General features: G+C 38.9%; 3 protein-coding genes and 1 long non-coding RNA gene across 6 annotated transcripts in view; 3 read left to right on the forward strand and 1 right to left on the reverse strand.

The window, feature by feature from the left end:
- LOC134815388 (inositol 1,4,5-trisphosphate receptor type 1-like) overlaps positions 1 to 15,400 on the reverse strand; it is a 185,585-nt gene that overhangs the window by 64,605 nt on the left and 105,580 nt on the right. The window contains exons 13-22 of the mRNA XM_063823921.1: positions 14,448 to 14,489; positions 13,713 to 13,851; positions 13,436 to 13,579; positions 12,971 to 13,266; positions 2,289 to 2,411; positions 1,652 to 1,747; positions 1,267 to 1,444; positions 1,018 to 1,128; positions 734 to 848; positions 523 to 613 (exon numbers count right to left, since the gene is read on the reverse strand). Coding sequence (XP_063679991.1) covers positions 523 to 613; positions 734 to 848; positions 1,018 to 1,128; positions 1,267 to 1,444; positions 1,652 to 1,747; positions 2,289 to 2,411; positions 12,971 to 13,266; positions 13,436 to 13,579; positions 13,713 to 13,851; positions 14,448 to 14,489 — 1,335 coding nt within the window. The remainder of the gene's footprint in view (positions 1 to 522; positions 614 to 733; positions 849 to 1,017; positions 1,129 to 1,266; positions 1,445 to 1,651; positions 1,748 to 2,288; positions 2,412 to 12,970; positions 13,267 to 13,435; positions 13,580 to 13,712; positions 13,852 to 14,447; positions 14,490 to 15,400) is intronic.
- On the forward strand, positions 4,132 to 7,974 carry LOC134815985 (uncharacterized). 3 transcript variants are annotated; one of them, XR_010160333.1, is made up of 4 exons: positions 4,132 to 5,237; positions 5,362 to 5,523; positions 5,739 to 7,785; positions 7,946 to 7,974. XR_010160333.1 is itself a non-coding variant. In XM_063824636.1 (4 exons), exons 1-3 carry the CDS (start codon positions 4,174 to 4,176, stop codon positions 5,494 to 5,496), a joined length of 1,062 nt encoding a protein of 353 aa, XP_063680706.1. In that variant the 5' UTR covers positions 4,132 to 4,173; the 3' UTR covers positions 5,497 to 5,523; positions 5,739 to 6,393. The 3 variants fall into 3 exon arrangements, 2 of the variants coding, with proteins under 2 accessions (XP_063680706.1, XP_063680707.1); XM_063824636.1 differs by lacking the exon at positions 7,946 to 7,974 and having other exon boundaries at positions 4,132 to 4,860; positions 4,998 to 5,237; positions 5,739 to 6,393; XM_063824637.1 differs by lacking the exon at positions 7,946 to 7,974 and having other exon boundaries at positions 4,132 to 4,860; positions 4,998 to 5,237; positions 5,389 to 5,523; positions 5,739 to 6,393.
- LOC134815987 (uncharacterized) lies at positions 7,986 to 8,841 on the forward strand. The gene is made up of 3 exons (XR_010160334.1): positions 7,986 to 8,181; positions 8,308 to 8,470; positions 8,725 to 8,841. It is a non-coding gene; the product is annotated as an uncharacterized LOC134815987 (long non-coding RNA).
- LOC134815984 (uncharacterized) lies at positions 10,084 to 12,860 on the forward strand. Its single transcript, XM_063824635.1, has 5 exons — positions 10,084 to 10,864; positions 11,028 to 11,246; positions 11,434 to 11,643; positions 11,811 to 12,102; positions 12,346 to 12,860. Exons 1-5 carry the CDS (start codon positions 10,190 to 10,192, stop codon positions 12,429 to 12,431), a joined length of 1,482 nt encoding a protein of 493 aa, XP_063680705.1. The 5' UTR covers positions 10,084 to 10,189; the 3' UTR covers positions 12,432 to 12,860.

Consider the following 15,400-nt stretch of genomic DNA (forward strand, 5'->3'; position numbering starts at 1 on the left):
ACACGGTAACGAGCAGCAGGACGGTTAGCTCGGGTATCACTTACGACATGCTCATTCCGCCCGTTATGGCGGTCAGGAGGTTGTCGGAGGATTCTCCAGCCTCCGTACCCTCGGTGGGAGAAGCCGGCGCCGGCGCCCCGTCAGGAGCGGCGGCGGGTGGCGGTGCTGGGGCCCCGCCTTCTGGCGCCCTGTAGTGTGGTGTCCATTACTGACTATTCCGTTATTCCTAAAACTTAACGGTAACCTGCACTTGTAGCCCCAATTTCAAAACATATGTACAACGAGAGTAGAAAAATGTAATGATGCGATAACTCTGAATGAAGCCATATAATACTAAATCAAGTAGCTTAAACTGACGCGTTGATGAAACATAAACGCTAAATTAAGCCTTTATGTCGATAATCGGCTGTAAAATCACGATGGAATCAAAAATCAGAGGAGTGATTGGTACGGATCACAAATCATGACATCATAATATTGAGTCGGCTGAATCAGATAATATCGTAGAGACAAAAAACGCACGGTTGAACAGGAGGGGGTGGAGCGGCACCCTCTCCCCCAAGGACCATGTTCGTTACTGCAGCTCCTAGGTCGCTGATAGCTCGTAACACCTCTGAAACAACTTGGTAGTAGGGTTTAATAATTACAGTATTTCATTTTGTTGGTGATTTGAAATTATTTGATGGCTGGGTTTGTTTAAGGGAAATAGATTTATACTTGTACCAAAGTATACCTTTAGCTGGCCCCTTTACGCAGTCCAATATAGATAACATTGTCTTTGTCAATGCAAGAAGGTCTTTAAATCCGAAGAAACCAAAGTATACCAAGTGTTTTGCTAAGTTGACGACCTGAAATAAAGCTGTGTCAAAAGTAAACCACTACACGATGTATCCAATTCTGCAGCCGATGTCCTATTTTTCTCAAAGTATTTTTAATGAAAACGTTTCAAAAATACGACAGCTTTAGCTAAAGAGTAGCAAATTTACTGGACTTATTCATAAAAGTAATAACAGTTACCTCGTAAGTGAGCTTGTTCTGTTGAGAGTCCCTAAAGACGTAGGTGTTAGACTCTAGAGTTCCCAGGTAGTCTCGGACGAACTTTGTCACGTGAGTAAACTTTTCTGGGGCCTGAAGGAGGGTTTTAAATTATAAAATAAATAATCAACAAACTTCCCTGTAAACCTTCAATTAATGGATACAAAACTCCGAGTATTACCCGAGTTAATTAATTAACTAATTACCCGAGTTAATTAATTAACTAATTACCTGAGCAGCGGGTGGACTGTAATTGTTGATGGTGATCTCATCAGGAATGTAGCTCCAGAGCCGCGCATACTTCACAGACTGGTGGTTCTCCTGGGGCTCCCTGTCCACATGCATATGCAGCATCAGCCGGCAGAAGGACGCTCTCAGATCGTGGGACAAGTCCTCGTCCGCCATACACCTGTATGAGGAGTAACTTCTAGTACTACACTCTGCTACTAGAGTGTACTGTCTCACTATCTCATTTATCAATATCATAACATTTCACGATTACTATTTCATTGATATTTCATTTAACTACTTCCCTAGTTCACCATTTCAGGCCAAATTGAGTAGTCCGTAACCAATAATTACAGTAAACTAAGTCTATCTATCCCACTAAACTTACTTGAGTAGAAGATCAACTGACAGCTGTGACTTGAGACTGTTTATAGCAAGGTACTGTCTCTCTTGACACATCTGACTGAACAAGTCCAACTGACATCTGGGAAAGTTTTGTGTTAAGGATGAAACTGGAATAGTGCAAAAAGGGTAAAATAAGGTACATCAGAATACCTATCATGTATCTGGTATTCTCTAGGGCGGTTGTTAATACTAATATTTTAGGAAAGGTGTCTGAATATGAAATTGGCCCTAAAATCAAACCATCCTGCCATTTTTACGTGCATTCCAATTTCCATAACCATTATTAATTTAAGGTTAAAATAAGGTACATTATTAATATAAGGGTAAAATAAGGTACATTATTAATTTAAGAAGCCACCTGACGTAACTTTAACTATGGGGCTAATTTTCAATTTTTGTCGCCATTTTTGATAAAGAATGATAAATGATAAATATTTGCCATCTTCTAAAGAAATTCTAACAGTCAACAACAAAAACGACAAAAAAAGCAACTAATAAACACTGCTGATAAAGCTACTAATAAGCACTGCTAAAAGCTACTAATAAACACTGCTGATAAAGCTACTTATAAACACTACTTATAAACACTACTTATAAGCACTGCTGATAAAGCTACTTACTGGTAGTAAGCGAGAGTAGCCTGATCTTCCTCGTGGCCCTCTGCTGCGTTTTTACTGAGAGTCTGCAGGTCTTTCTTATCTTGAGAGCCGTACATGTACATGTTTATCTCCCCTCCCTCCATCCTGAAATATTGCTACTGATAAGAACTGTTTATCTCCCTTCCCTCCATCCTGAAATATTGCTACTGATAAGAACTGTTTATCTCCCCTCCCTCCATCCTGAAATAATGCTACTGATAAGAACTGTTTATCTCCCCTCCCACCATCCTGAAATATTGCTACTGATAAGAACTGTTTATCTCCCCTCCCTCCATCCTGAAATATTGCTACTGATAAGAACTGTTTCACTTCCCTCCCTCCATCCTGAAATATTGCTACTGATAAGAACTGTTTATCTCCCCTCCCTCCATCCTGAAATAATGCTACTGATAAGAACTGTTTATCTCCCCTCCCACCATCCTGAAATATTGCTACTGATAAGAACTGTTTATCTCCCCTCCCTCCATCCTGAAATATTGCTACTGATAAGAACTGTTTCACTTCCCTCCCTCCATCCTGAAATATTGCTACTGATAAGAACTGTTTCTCTCCCCTCCCTCCATCCTGAAATAATGCTACTGATAAGAACTGTTTATCTCCCCTCCCTCCATCCTGATATATTGCTACTGATTAGAACTGTTTATCTCCCCTCCCTCCATCCTGAAATATTGCTACTGATAAGAACTGTTTATCTCCCCTCCCTCCATCCTGAAATATTGCTACTGATAAGAACTGTTTCACTTCCCTCCCTCCATCCTGAAATATTGCTACTGATAAGAACTGTTTCTCTCCCCTCCCTCCATCCTGAAATAATGCTACTGATAAGAACTGTTTATCTCCCCTCCCTCCATCCTGATATATTGCTACTGATTAGAACTGTTTATCTCCCCTCCCTCCATCCTGAAATATTGCTACTGATAAGAACTGTTTATCTCCCCTCCCTCCATCCTGAAATATTGCTACTGATAAGAACTGTTTATCTCCCCTCCCTCCATCCTGAAATATTGCTACTGATAAGAACTGTATATCTCCCCTACCCTACATCCTGAAATATTGCTACTGATAAGAACTGTTTATCTCCCCTCCCTCCATCCTTAAATAATGCTACTGATAAGAACTGTTTATCTCCCCTCCCTCCATCCTTAAATAATGCTACTGATAAGAACTGTTTATCTACCCTTCCTCCATCCTGACATATTGCTACAGATAAGAACTGTTTCTCTCCCTCCCTTCATCCTGATATATTGCTGACAAAAAATGTTTCTCTCCCCTCCCTTCGTCCTGAAATATTGCTACTGACAGGAGCATGCGGTACATCTTAGCTTGGTGCAACTGCAAGTTAATCCTGAATCTATGTATATCGGGTTGCTGAATATATTTATTGCCGAATGTAACCTATGTGCTGATTTTTTAATTTTTTCGAATTGTCCTGAAGCTGAGGCCTGACTATTTAATTATTTAAAGATCTTTGTAACGAAGTTTATTGTTAATTTCAATCCTGCACGATTTCAAAAATTGATGATAGCAAATCCAATTGGACCTGACTTGGCTTAACAGCTCACTATACATGAACAAAGATATAATTCATAAATCATAATATTGAATTCCTGGTAATGTGATGAAGCATAAAAATATTACGCATAATATGTAATATTATCACAGACTTCTGATGAATAAAGGCACCCAGATAACTAAATTTAGACATGATCTGACCGAAACCAATGCTAAACCTCTCGCTAGTAACCTTATCAGCTCTTCGACGCGCTTTCGACGCGCTTCACTCAACGCTTGATGATAACGCGTATTGAATACTCGCAGCACATTTCCTTCAACAGTATTTTGCAAGATGTTTAAAGTTATGTTTCTCCCCGTCCTGATCCTAGTCTTCATATTGCCTGTGACAAGTGTTCAAGTGTCCACTGCTCTCAAATTCGGAGATGATGGCTACAGTATAATCTCCTTTCAACCCAACATGTTACCTCTTACTGACAAGTTTACTGTTTGTCTTTGGTTTAAGGCGCTCCGAGGGAGTACGAGTGCAGTGATATATGCCTACGAACAAGGTGAAATGTATTTGTATGACAACAAAGGTGACAACAATCTGTTTGGAGCACATTTTTCCCTCCCCAGTGAGTTCATAACTCCAATGCGAGTATGGACCCACCATTGTGGAACATGGAGTGTTGCTTCAAGGACGTACCGAGCGTACATTAACGGTAAACTAGCTGGTTTCAAGATCACAGCCTCTGGAAGAAGATTGAAAACAGGTGGAACTCTGGTGTTGGGAGATTATAGAGATCCCGCAGTTCATGGCAGAACTGGTAACCAATTTGGAGGAGAGATGTACAATCTCAACTTCTTCTCCAAAGAGTTAACTGGTAGTGAAGTAGGAGCAATGTCAGCAGATGGGCTCTGTACAAAGATCCCTGAGGAGCTGGAGCAATACCGGGCAATCAGATGGGAGGATATGTTGAGCCTTCCTAGACGTGGAAACGTGCAAGATATCGGCAGTGGATGCAGTGAAAGTGCTTATGTGAGCTAATCCCGAGAAGATTTAATGTTTATTGTAGTTTGATAGAATATTCTTACTTCACATAGGTAGGTGTTATACTGTTACCAACTACAAATTCCTGGTGTTTGAAGTTTCATTTCATATATTCACTACTTCAGGATTTTATCGGCGAAAAAGAAACTCTTCGGTTGAGTCTGAACAACACACAAGCAGAACTGCAAAAGTTACAGAGACTGTTCAATTCTACCCAGGAGGAGTTACGGACGGTGAAGAGAAATCTTCTATCTACGACAGAGGAACTCAACAGCACTAGGATTGAACTTGAAGAGACATCCTTTGAATTGAATGAAACGAGGACCAAGCTAGATAATTCAACTCTAAAAGAAGCAGGATGTACTGTAAGTGAAACGGGACATTGTACAACCCTTTACAACTAATGTTCTTGCGTCACATAGGTAGATGTTATACCGTTACCAACTATAAATTCCTGGTGTTTGAAGTTTCATATATTCACTACTTCAGGATTTTATCGGTGAAAAAGAAAGCCAGGAGGAGTCACGGACAAGATGTGCGCTGCAAAGAGGATCTCTGACGAAATGGGACTTTTATACTCCTGTCATTACTACAACGAGATTTTCAATTTCGAGCAATATATAAAGCTACTGACATGGGTGTCCTCAACTCGTAAGAATCAGTTTGTTTTATATCACGATATTCCAACACGTGTTTCCATCCGATTCAATATGCTACACAAATTTAATTTCACTTTCCTCGTGAAATAAGCTACCTGGAGGGGCTCGTGTTTTTGTATTTCATTTTTGATCTACCTAACTTGTCCAACCTCAAAAATTAGGGTACTGCTCGAACGCTAAATCAGGTATGACATTTCCCTCTTTCAGGCAGAATAATGGGAGTGAAGATTACTGACAATCTCATCGAATTCTTCAAAGATATAGACGAGGAAAACAGCTGTGATGAAGTTTGACCTCGCTCCCGGAATAGATTGTGATACGTCACACTTTGTATTAAATATAAAGTAAACATGATCTAACTAAACCAAAAGCCTTAAGCTTGTTAATTCAACAATCTCTCCCCACATTTATTCTGATAAGTATACCTGCAGTACAGCATGGTTTATAAGTTAAAACTGTGTATTTCACTGTCGGATCCACTGTCTGGGTATGTAATTAAGAATAGCTCATGTCGCTGATGCGAGTACAAGTTTTAAGAGTAAATTTAATGAATTTAATAACATTTTGTTGACATGTAAATTCTCATGTTTTTAACTGCTTTTACTTGCAACGTCCTTATCGTCTTCATCAGACAATACTCATCTCAAATCTGTCGGTAACAAAAACTCCCTCCATCCTGAAATATTGCTACTGACAGGAGCATGCAGTACATCTTAGCTTGGTGCAAGTTAATCCTGAATCTATGTATATCGGGTTGCTGAATATATTTATTGCCGAATGTAACCTATGTGCTGATTGTTCAATTTGTTCGAATTGTCCTGATGCCTGACTATTTAATTATTTAAAGATCGTTTGTAACGAAGTTTATTGTTAATTTCAATTTTCAATCCTGCACGATTTCAAAATTGCTGATAGCAAATCCAATTGGACCTGACTTGGCTTAACAGCTCATTATACATGAATAAAGATAGAATTCATAAATCATAATATTGAATTCCTGGTAATGTGATGAAGCATACAAATATTACGCATAATATGTAATATTATCCCAGACTCCTGATGAATGAAGCCACCCAGATAACTAAATTTAGACATGATCTGACCGAAACCAATGCTAAACCTCTCGCTAGTAATCTTATCAGCTCTTCTACAAAATAAAAATGGGCACAAATTAATTTCTTTCAACGCACTTCACTCAACGCTTGATGATAACGGGTATTGAATACTCGCAGCCGGCAGCACATTTCCTTTAAGGGGGCAGGCTAGGGGGTTCTTTATAAAATTCCTCTCGAAATTGATTTCAATAGTTGTTTCTGATAGAGGGGAGTAATATCTATCAGCTGCTTTTGGTCCCATGGAAAAATATTGTTCCTAGCCGAAGTTATCGCCGGTCAAAGGTCAGCGCTCATGCGTATTGCGTAATTGTATTGTGCGAGCGATTTTCGATCGTGTGCCCGACAATCGAGTCTAACAATCTATCTTCTCCTACATGTTTTAAGCAATCACCTTGAAACTTTCAGGATATGTTCTAAGGACCATTTAGGAGATTCTTTTCTAATAGAATTTTAAGATAAGCCTTAGAAAATGTTTTATTCGATTTTTAAAATCTTGGGCCTCGTTTTTTGACGATTTTCCAGGATGATTCTTATGTTTCTCCCTGCCCTGGCCCCTGATCCTAGTCTTCATATCGCCTGTGACAAGTGTTCAAGTGTCCACTGCTCTCAAATTCGGAGATGATGGAAACAGTCTAATCTCCTTACAACCCAACATGTCACCTCTTACTGACAAGTTTACTGTTTGTCTTTGGTTTAAGAAGCTCCGATCTGCAGGGAGTCCAATGCCATATGCCTACGAACAAGAAGAAATGTTTTTGTTTGACTACAGCCTTGACAACCACTATTGTGGAACATGGAGTCTTGCTTCAAGGACGTACCGAACGTACATTAACGGTAAACTAGCTGGTTTCAAGATCACAGACTCTGGAAGAAGATTGAAAACAGGTGGAACTCTGGTGTTGGGAGATTATAGAGATACCGCAGTTCATGGAAAATCTGGTCACCACTTTGGAGGAGAAATGTATAATCCCAACGTCTTCTCCAAAGAGTTAACTGGTAGTGAAGAAGGAGCAATGTCCGCAGATGGGCTCTGTACAAAGATCCCTGAGGAGCTGGAGCAATACAGGGTAATCAGATGGGAGGATCTGTTGAGACTTCCTAGACGTGGAAACGTTCAAGATATCGACAGTGGATGCAGTGTAAGTGCTTATGTGAGCTTATCCCGAGTAGATTTAATGTTTATTGTAGTTTGATAGAATATTCTCACGTCACATAGGTAGGTAGCTGGTAGGTGTTATACCGTTACCAACTATAAATTCCTGGTGTTTGAAGTTTCATTTCGTTTATTCACTACTTCAGGATTTTATCGGTGAAAAAGAACCTCGTTGAGTCTGAACAACACACAAGCAGAACTGCAAAAGTTACAGAGACTGTTCAATTCTAGCCAGGAGGAGTTACGGACTGTGAAGAGAAATCTTCTATCTACGACAGAGGAACTCAACAGCACTAGGATTGAACTTGAAGAGACATCCTTTGAATTGAATGAAACGAGGACCAAGCTAGATAATTCAACTCTAAAAGAAGCAGGATGTACTGTAAGTGAAACGGAACATTGTACAACCCTTTACAACTAATGTTCTTGCGTCACATAGGTAGATGTTATACCGTTACCAACTATAAATTCCTGGTGTTTGAAGTTTCATATATATTCACTACTTCAGGATTTTATCGGTGAAAAAGAAAGCCAGGAGGAGTCACGGACAAGATGTGCGCTGCAAAGAGGATCTCTGACGAAATGGGACTTTCTATACTCCTGTCATTACTACAACGAGATTTTCAATTTCGAGCAATATATAAAGCTACTGACATGGGTGTCCTCAACTCGTAAGAATCAGTTTGTTTTATATCACGATATTCCAACAACTAAACGACATTCCAACACGTGTTTCCATCCGATTCAATATGCTACACAAATTTAATTTCACTTTCCTCGTGAAATAAGCTACCTGGACGGGCTCATGTTTTTGTATTTCATTTTTGATCTACTTAACTTGTCCAACCTCAAAAATTAGGGTACTGTTCGAACGCTAAATCAAATCAAATCAAAACACGCTAGGTATGACATTTCCCTCTTTCAGGCAGAATAATGGGAGTGAAGATTACTGACAATCTCATCGAATTCTTCAAAGATCTGGATGAGGAAAACAGCTGTGATGACGTTTGACCTCGCTCCCGGAATAGATTGTGTTATATCGCACTTTGTATCTCTACTATAATTCAGAGAATTATTTCTGTCTGTAGAATGTACGACCGCCCACGTGCAAATTAGATGAAAAATAGGAATTTAGGTAACAACCAAAAGGTTCCATAGCAACGGTGTTTTAATGCACACATGCACGTGCAAAGATTGTTTTAACGTTATTTTGATCGGTTTTGTGGTAATTACGTTGTGTTTAAAGTGTTTTATATTCAAATCGGCTGTATCTTCGGTTGAGATGGATATTTTTTGATGCGATTAATATTTTCTTTCAAAGAATACTACTAGCTTCGTCCCTGTTACCACGGGCTTTCTAGTTAAATATAAAGTAAACGTGATCTAACTTAACCAAAAGCCTTAAGCTTCTTAATTCAACAATCTCTCCCCATATTTATTCTGAGAAGTATACCAGTACAGCATGGTTTATAAGTTAAAACGGGGGAGTACCAACGGACATTAATGTGCATTAATGTGCATTAATGGGCATTAATGGCAATGGCAGTCTGAGCAAAATTTTAAAATACTGCCATTAATGTCCGTCGGTATCCCCCCCCCCCCCCCCCCCCCCCCCGTTAAAACTGTGTATTTCACTGTCGGATCCACTGTCTGGGTGTGTAATTAAGAAGAGCTCGTGTCTCTGATGCGAGTACAAGCACAAGTTTTAACAAGTTTTAAGAGTAAATTTAGTGAATTACGTCCTTATCGTCTTCATCAGACAATACTCATCTCAAATCTGTCGGAACCAAAAACTCCCTCCATCCTGAAATATTGCTACTGACAGGAGCATGCAGTACATCTTAGCTTGGTGCAAGTTAATCCTGAATCTATGTATATCGGGTTGCTGAGTATATTTATTGCCGAATGTAACCTATGCGCTGATTGTTCAATTTGTTCGAATTGTCCTGAGGCCTGACTATTTAATTATTTAAAGATCTTTGTAACGAAGTTTATTGTTAATTTCAATCCTGCACGATTTCAAAAATTGATGATAGCAAATCCAATTGGACCTGACTTGGCTTAACAGCTCATTATACATGAATATAGATTATAGATATAATTCATAAATCATAATATTGAATTCCTGGTGAATGTGACGAAACATAAAAATATTACGCATAATATGTAATATTATCACAGACTTCTGATGAATAAAGGCACCCAGATAACTAAATTTAGACATGATCTGACCGAAACCAATGCTAAACCTCTCGCTAGTAACCTTATCAGGCTCTTCTACAAAATAAAAATGGGCACAAATTAATTTCTTTCGACGCGCTTCACTCAACGCTTGATGATAACGCGTATTGGATACTCGCAGCACATTTCCTTCAACAGTATTTTGCAAGATGTTTAAAGTTATGTTTCTCCCCGCCCTGATCCTAGTCTTCATATTGCCTGTGACAAGTGTTCAAGTGTCCACTGCTCTCAAATTCGGAGATGATGGAAACAGTCTAATTTCCTTACAACCCAACATGTCACCTCTTACTGACAAGTTTACTGTTTGTCTTTGGTTTAAGGCGCTCCGAGGGAGTACGAGTGCAGTGATATATGCCTACGAACAAGGTGAAATGTATTTGTATGACAACAAAGGTGACAACAATCTGTTTGGAGCAAGTAATTACCTCCCTAGTGAGTTCATAACTCCAATGCGAGAATGGACCCACTATTGTGGAACATGGAGTCTTGCTTCAAGGACGAACCGAGCGTACATTAACGGTAAACTAGCTGGTTTCAAGATCACAGCCTCTGGAAGAAGATTGAAAACAGGTGGAACTCTGGTGTTGGGAGATTATAGAGATCCCGCAGTTCATGGCAAATCTGGTCACCACTTTGGAGGAGAGATGTACAATATTAACTTCTTCTCCAAAGAGTTAACTGGTATTGAAGTTGCAGCAATATCAGCAGATGGGCTCTGTACAGAGATCCCTGAGGAGCTGGAGCAATACCGGGCAATCAGATGGGAGGATCTGTTGAGACTTCCTAGACGTGGAAACGTTCAAGATATCGACAGTGGATGCAGTGTAAGTGCTTATGTGAGCTAATCTCGAGAAGATTTAATGTTTATTGTAGTTTGATAGAATATTCTTACGTCACATAGGTAGCTGGTAGGTGTTATACCATTAGGCATTACCGACTATAAATTCCTGGTGTTTGAAGTTTCATTTCATATATTCACTACTTCAGGATTTTATCGGAGAAAAAGAAACTCTTCGGTTGAGTCTGAACAACACACAAGCAGAACTGCAAAAGTTACAGAGACTGTTCAATTCTACCCAGGAGGAGTTACGGACTGTGAAGAGAAATCTTCTATCTACGACAGAGGAACTCAACAGCACTAGGATTGAACTTGAAGAGACGAGGACCAAGCTAGATAATTCAACTCTAAAAGAAGCAGGATGTACTGTAAGTGAAACGGAACGTCATGTAAATTGTACAACCCTTTACAACTTATTATCAGGCTTAATAACTAATAAGTTTATTAACTTGTATAAATGTATAGGATGAATGGAATTTATTAAGTTATTTTTTAAGTGTCGAAAGTTACCAATTTCCACCTCGGTTGTTAACTGGCTTAGAATTAAACTTTCAGGACGAAATGAAGGTGGTGAAGGGACGTCTACTCTTAAAGGCGGAGGGGCTTAATGCAACAAGAATAGAACTTAAAGGAGTAGTTCTTGCATTGAATGAAACTAGGGCCGAACTAAAAGACACGGCACTCAAATGGAATAAAACAACTGTAGAGTTGAATAAAACTAGGACCGAACTTGATGGCACAACTCTAAAACATTCAGGATGCACTGTAAGTAAAACGAAAATTCATATTATTATATTATAACCCAATGATGATTATTCATTATAGGTTGAAATTTATACAAGTTGTTTTGATAAATGACAAAAAATACCAGTTTCATCTTGGTTACTATAAAATCAGCTTGAAAAACTAAAGAAATGTCACAAAACTTTCAGAAGAAGCTGAATGAGGCGCAGAGAACTTTTCACTCAAAAGAAGAGGAGCTCAATGAAACAAAAGTTGAACTAAAAAGCACTGCACTCGAACTATTTGAAATTAAAGCTGAGCTCGGGGACACAGAGTTGGAACTGGTTGAAACAAAACTGAAGAATGTCAGTGAGACTAAATGTGCCCTGCAAAAAGGGTTTCTGACGAAATGGGACGTCTTCTACTCTTGTGATTACTACAACAAAACCTTCACTCTCCGGCTATATAAACAGCTACAGACAACGTGGGCCTCCCTTACTCGTAAGAACTAGTTTTGTTCCAAATATCTATATCTGATTTATACTATACAAAGTAGGACTCCTAAATTTCACGTTCTTTTTTTTGGAACAAACTGAATAGAGGACTTCACCTTTGTTGTTCATCCTTGTTCAACTTTTTCAACCCAAAACATAGGGAACCATTCGAGCAAAAAACATGACCCGCCTTAATTAAGTGAAGTAAGCCAATATATATATATATAATATGAAAGTTCCTCTCTTTCAGGCAGATTATTGGGTATGACTATCACTGAGAATCTTATTGAAATCATCAAAGAAATGGACGAGGAAAACAGCTGTGATGAAGTTTAACCTTTCCCCTAAAATATATTGTGATACGTTACACTTTGTAAACCTAGAGTAAACGTGATTTAACTTTACTGAAACTTTCAATTAAGATACGATATCTTTTTGTTGTCTCCGCATTAATTTTAAGAAGTGAACCAGTACAGCATGGTTTATAAGTTAAAACTGTGTATCTCACTGTGTATTTCACTGTGTGGGTGTGTGCTAAATGAACCCAAGAAGAGCTCATGTTGCGACGTGAGACGTGAGTACAAGCACCTTTAGGCTTTAGAGTTAGCATTTCCGACTGTACTTCAATATATCGCACATTTTTTCCGTTTTTTGTTAAATAACGAGTTTAAGAGTGAATTTAATCATACTTGTCTTCAAGTATGATATATATGTTTTATGTATTTCAATATTTGTTTGACATGTGAATTCTTGCTGTCCATTTTTAAACTGCCTTTACCGTCTTCGTCAGACAAAACTCTTTACAAATATGTCGGAAACAAAAACTTCCGCAATAAATTGTACCACAAGGTTATAAACCCCAAAGCCCAACAAACCTAGTTTCGATAAGAATGTCGGAGTTAGTAGAAGAGAGAACAGACTTGCAGATGAGCTCCTGGGTAGAAGCAATAGCCACGCCCTTACACACACACAGGTCCGACAGATAAGACAAGTACCGACCCTCCTTATTCTTCCTGACCAGCTGTACAAACGTGTCTATCTCACTGGCGTTGATGTGCTTTTCTAGAAGTTTCCTGTTGTTGTTTAACAGGGCTGTGATCGTGTCCTCGGCTAGGATATCGTAACCGATTTGGCTTTGCATGAACGAAAACCAGGTTTTAGCGATGTATTCCTGTAGAATAGCAAGCATTTGATCTTGTGTCTATCTAATCGGTGAAATTATGTAAAGCAAAATGGTACAAAACTCGCTAGAGGAGACCTTAACAATATTGATTATGAGGATGATGTCCAATTAATATTCTAATGACCAGTATTTCAACTCTTAATTTTTAATCACAAACCTGGTTTTTACGGTAAGATTGCTGCGAGACTTTTATCATCCGGTAACTGAGTCTACAGATAGACCGGAAAGGAGCCCACTTCTTGTCTAGCAGCAGCTCCATAGGCGTCTCTTTGTTAAACGGAGCTTTCAGAAGCTCGAACACCTGTCAATTTAGTAATGGTACTTATTGTTCATCTAATTTGGAGGGTTTGTATGTCAATTGTGGTGGATATAAACCAAATTTAGAAGATATCTCAATCTGTTCTAGATTTCCACCGGATTTTCACGATGAGTACCTGTTTTAAGATGTCCTGTTCCCTGACTAGTTTTTGTCGGTCTCTGTTGGGTTTACCCTGGACGTTCATCACATCCCTAGTTGTCAGGTCAACTTCCAGACAGAAACATATCAGTTCCGAGAGGAGGACTGTCAGCGCTCTGAAACACAATGTCACTAAAAAACGGGGAAAACAAACCAGACGAAATGTATTAAAATATTCGGGGATCAGCCGTGCTGCTGCTGCGGTGCTAAAAAACAACTCTAGAAGTTCAGTGAGCACGGAAGCAGACTTAAAACTGTCTTGTGTCCGGAACTGGAACTTTAGAGTTTGTAAGCTGTGCTTTATAGCGGTAGCAGATTTATTCAGGAACTTTGAACCAGTCGACGCGAAAATTACAACCAGAACTTTAGACTCTTCTTTTGAGATACGAGGGGGAAGTTGGGGATCATTAATATAATAAAATAAAATTTTATAGCGAGAGTTACACCAGTTCCGACGGAAATTCACCGGCGAGGTCTGGAAACTCTTTCGATCACTCATGCAAATTACAATCGAGATAGTGTGAACACGTTATGGACTTCAGAAAAAAAAACGAGAATCAAACTTCTCAGAATCTCTCAAGCAACTTCCATGCAACAACAAAAAACGGAGGGAAATCCAATGTTCACATATCATACTATGGTATGATATTTGAAAATTGGATTCCTGATCAATCATTCTGCATATTCATCATCATTTCCATCTCATACTCACTTTTCATCACCCCAACCACCAAATGATTTCTTCTTTGCTTCACTGAGGGACACATAAAATACTGAGATCAAATCCCGAACATGCATATATTCTGTGATTTGAAGACTTACCGTGGACGGTTATTCGGTTGAAGAAACGTCAGCAGAAGGCCTCGGTAATACCCAAATACTAACATTATAACGGAACCTGGTTACTATTTACATGCTAAACCAAATTGCTTCAATTGTTAAGGCAGCAATAAAAGGCTAGCTTTATGCACTGTTTTAAGTCAGGGCTGGAAATGAAACTTCTAAAAATGCTGAGTAGCTTTTTCGGGGCTTTCATTCTTTCTCAGCAGTTTAGTTAAACTAGTGTTTTGTAGCATTTAGCGAAAAATTGTCTCTCCATTTTGCAAGATTAAAACTTAAAGGTGCAAACAGTAAAGGAGCAATTATAGCCGTGAATAGTGAATGCAGAAATAACAGTAATGCTATCGGTCCCGTCAAAATGAGGTCAAAATGAGACCAAAATGCGGTCAAAACTATGGTGAAAACTAGCTAGGATGTGACGTAGGCTACAAAATTTAAAAACCGGATACTTAACGAAACAAAGTGTGGTAAAAAAATAAGAACTTGATGTTAGCTTCGACGGCATTTCTCATCTTTTACCACACTTTGTACCGATGAATACCCGGGTATTTAACAACCCAATGTCCAAAAGAAAGTGACGGGCCCGGTAGCACATCTGTGAGCTTATAGATCACGTGACTGTGACAAGTATAACATTTATCTTACTTATGAAAGTGCTGGTCCGCTCTGTTGTCCCGTTCAGGACTAGGAGATTAATAGTTCAAAAACAAATCAGAGTTTTAAATAGTTAACATTCCAAACGTGCAGAACATTTTTACTTATAAGGGTTAATCAAAAAACTTTTCAACTTTTAACATGCAGCATGCATCATGCAGGCATCATTTC

This window comes from Bolinopsis microptera, chromosome 5, assembly GCF_026151205.1.
Source record: "Bolinopsis microptera isolate Bmic1 chromosome 5, MBARI_Bmic_1.0, whole genome shotgun sequence".
Taxonomy (NCBI): Eukaryota; Metazoa; Ctenophora; class Tentaculata; order Lobata; family Bolinopsidae; genus Bolinopsis; species Bolinopsis microptera.

Bases quoted from the DNA above. Each gene is read 5' to 3' on its own strand.
- LOC134815985 (XM_063824636.1), top strand. From the start codon at position 4,174: ATGTTTAAAGTTATGTTTCTCCCCGTCCTGATCCTAGTCTTCATATTG. The intron at 4,861-4,997 runs GTGAGCTAATCC...TCACTACTTCAG, and splicing joins GATGCAGTGAAAGTGCTTAT to GATTTTATCGGCGAAAAAGA. The intron at 5,238-5,361 runs GTAAGTGAAACG...TCACTACTTCAG, and splicing joins TAAAAGAAGCAGGATGTACT to GATTTTATCGGTGAAAAAGA.
- LOC134815984 (XM_063824635.1), top strand. From the start codon at position 10,190: ATGTTTAAAGTTATGTTTCTCCCCGCCCTGATCCTAGTCTTCATATTG. The intron at 10,865-11,027 runs GTAAGTGCTTAT...TCACTACTTCAG, and splicing joins ATATCGACAGTGGATGCAGT to GATTTTATCGGAGAAAAAGA. The intron at 12,103-12,345 runs GTAAGAACTAGT...CCTCTCTTTCAG, and splicing joins AACGTGGGCCTCCCTTACTC to GCAGATTATTGGGTATGACT.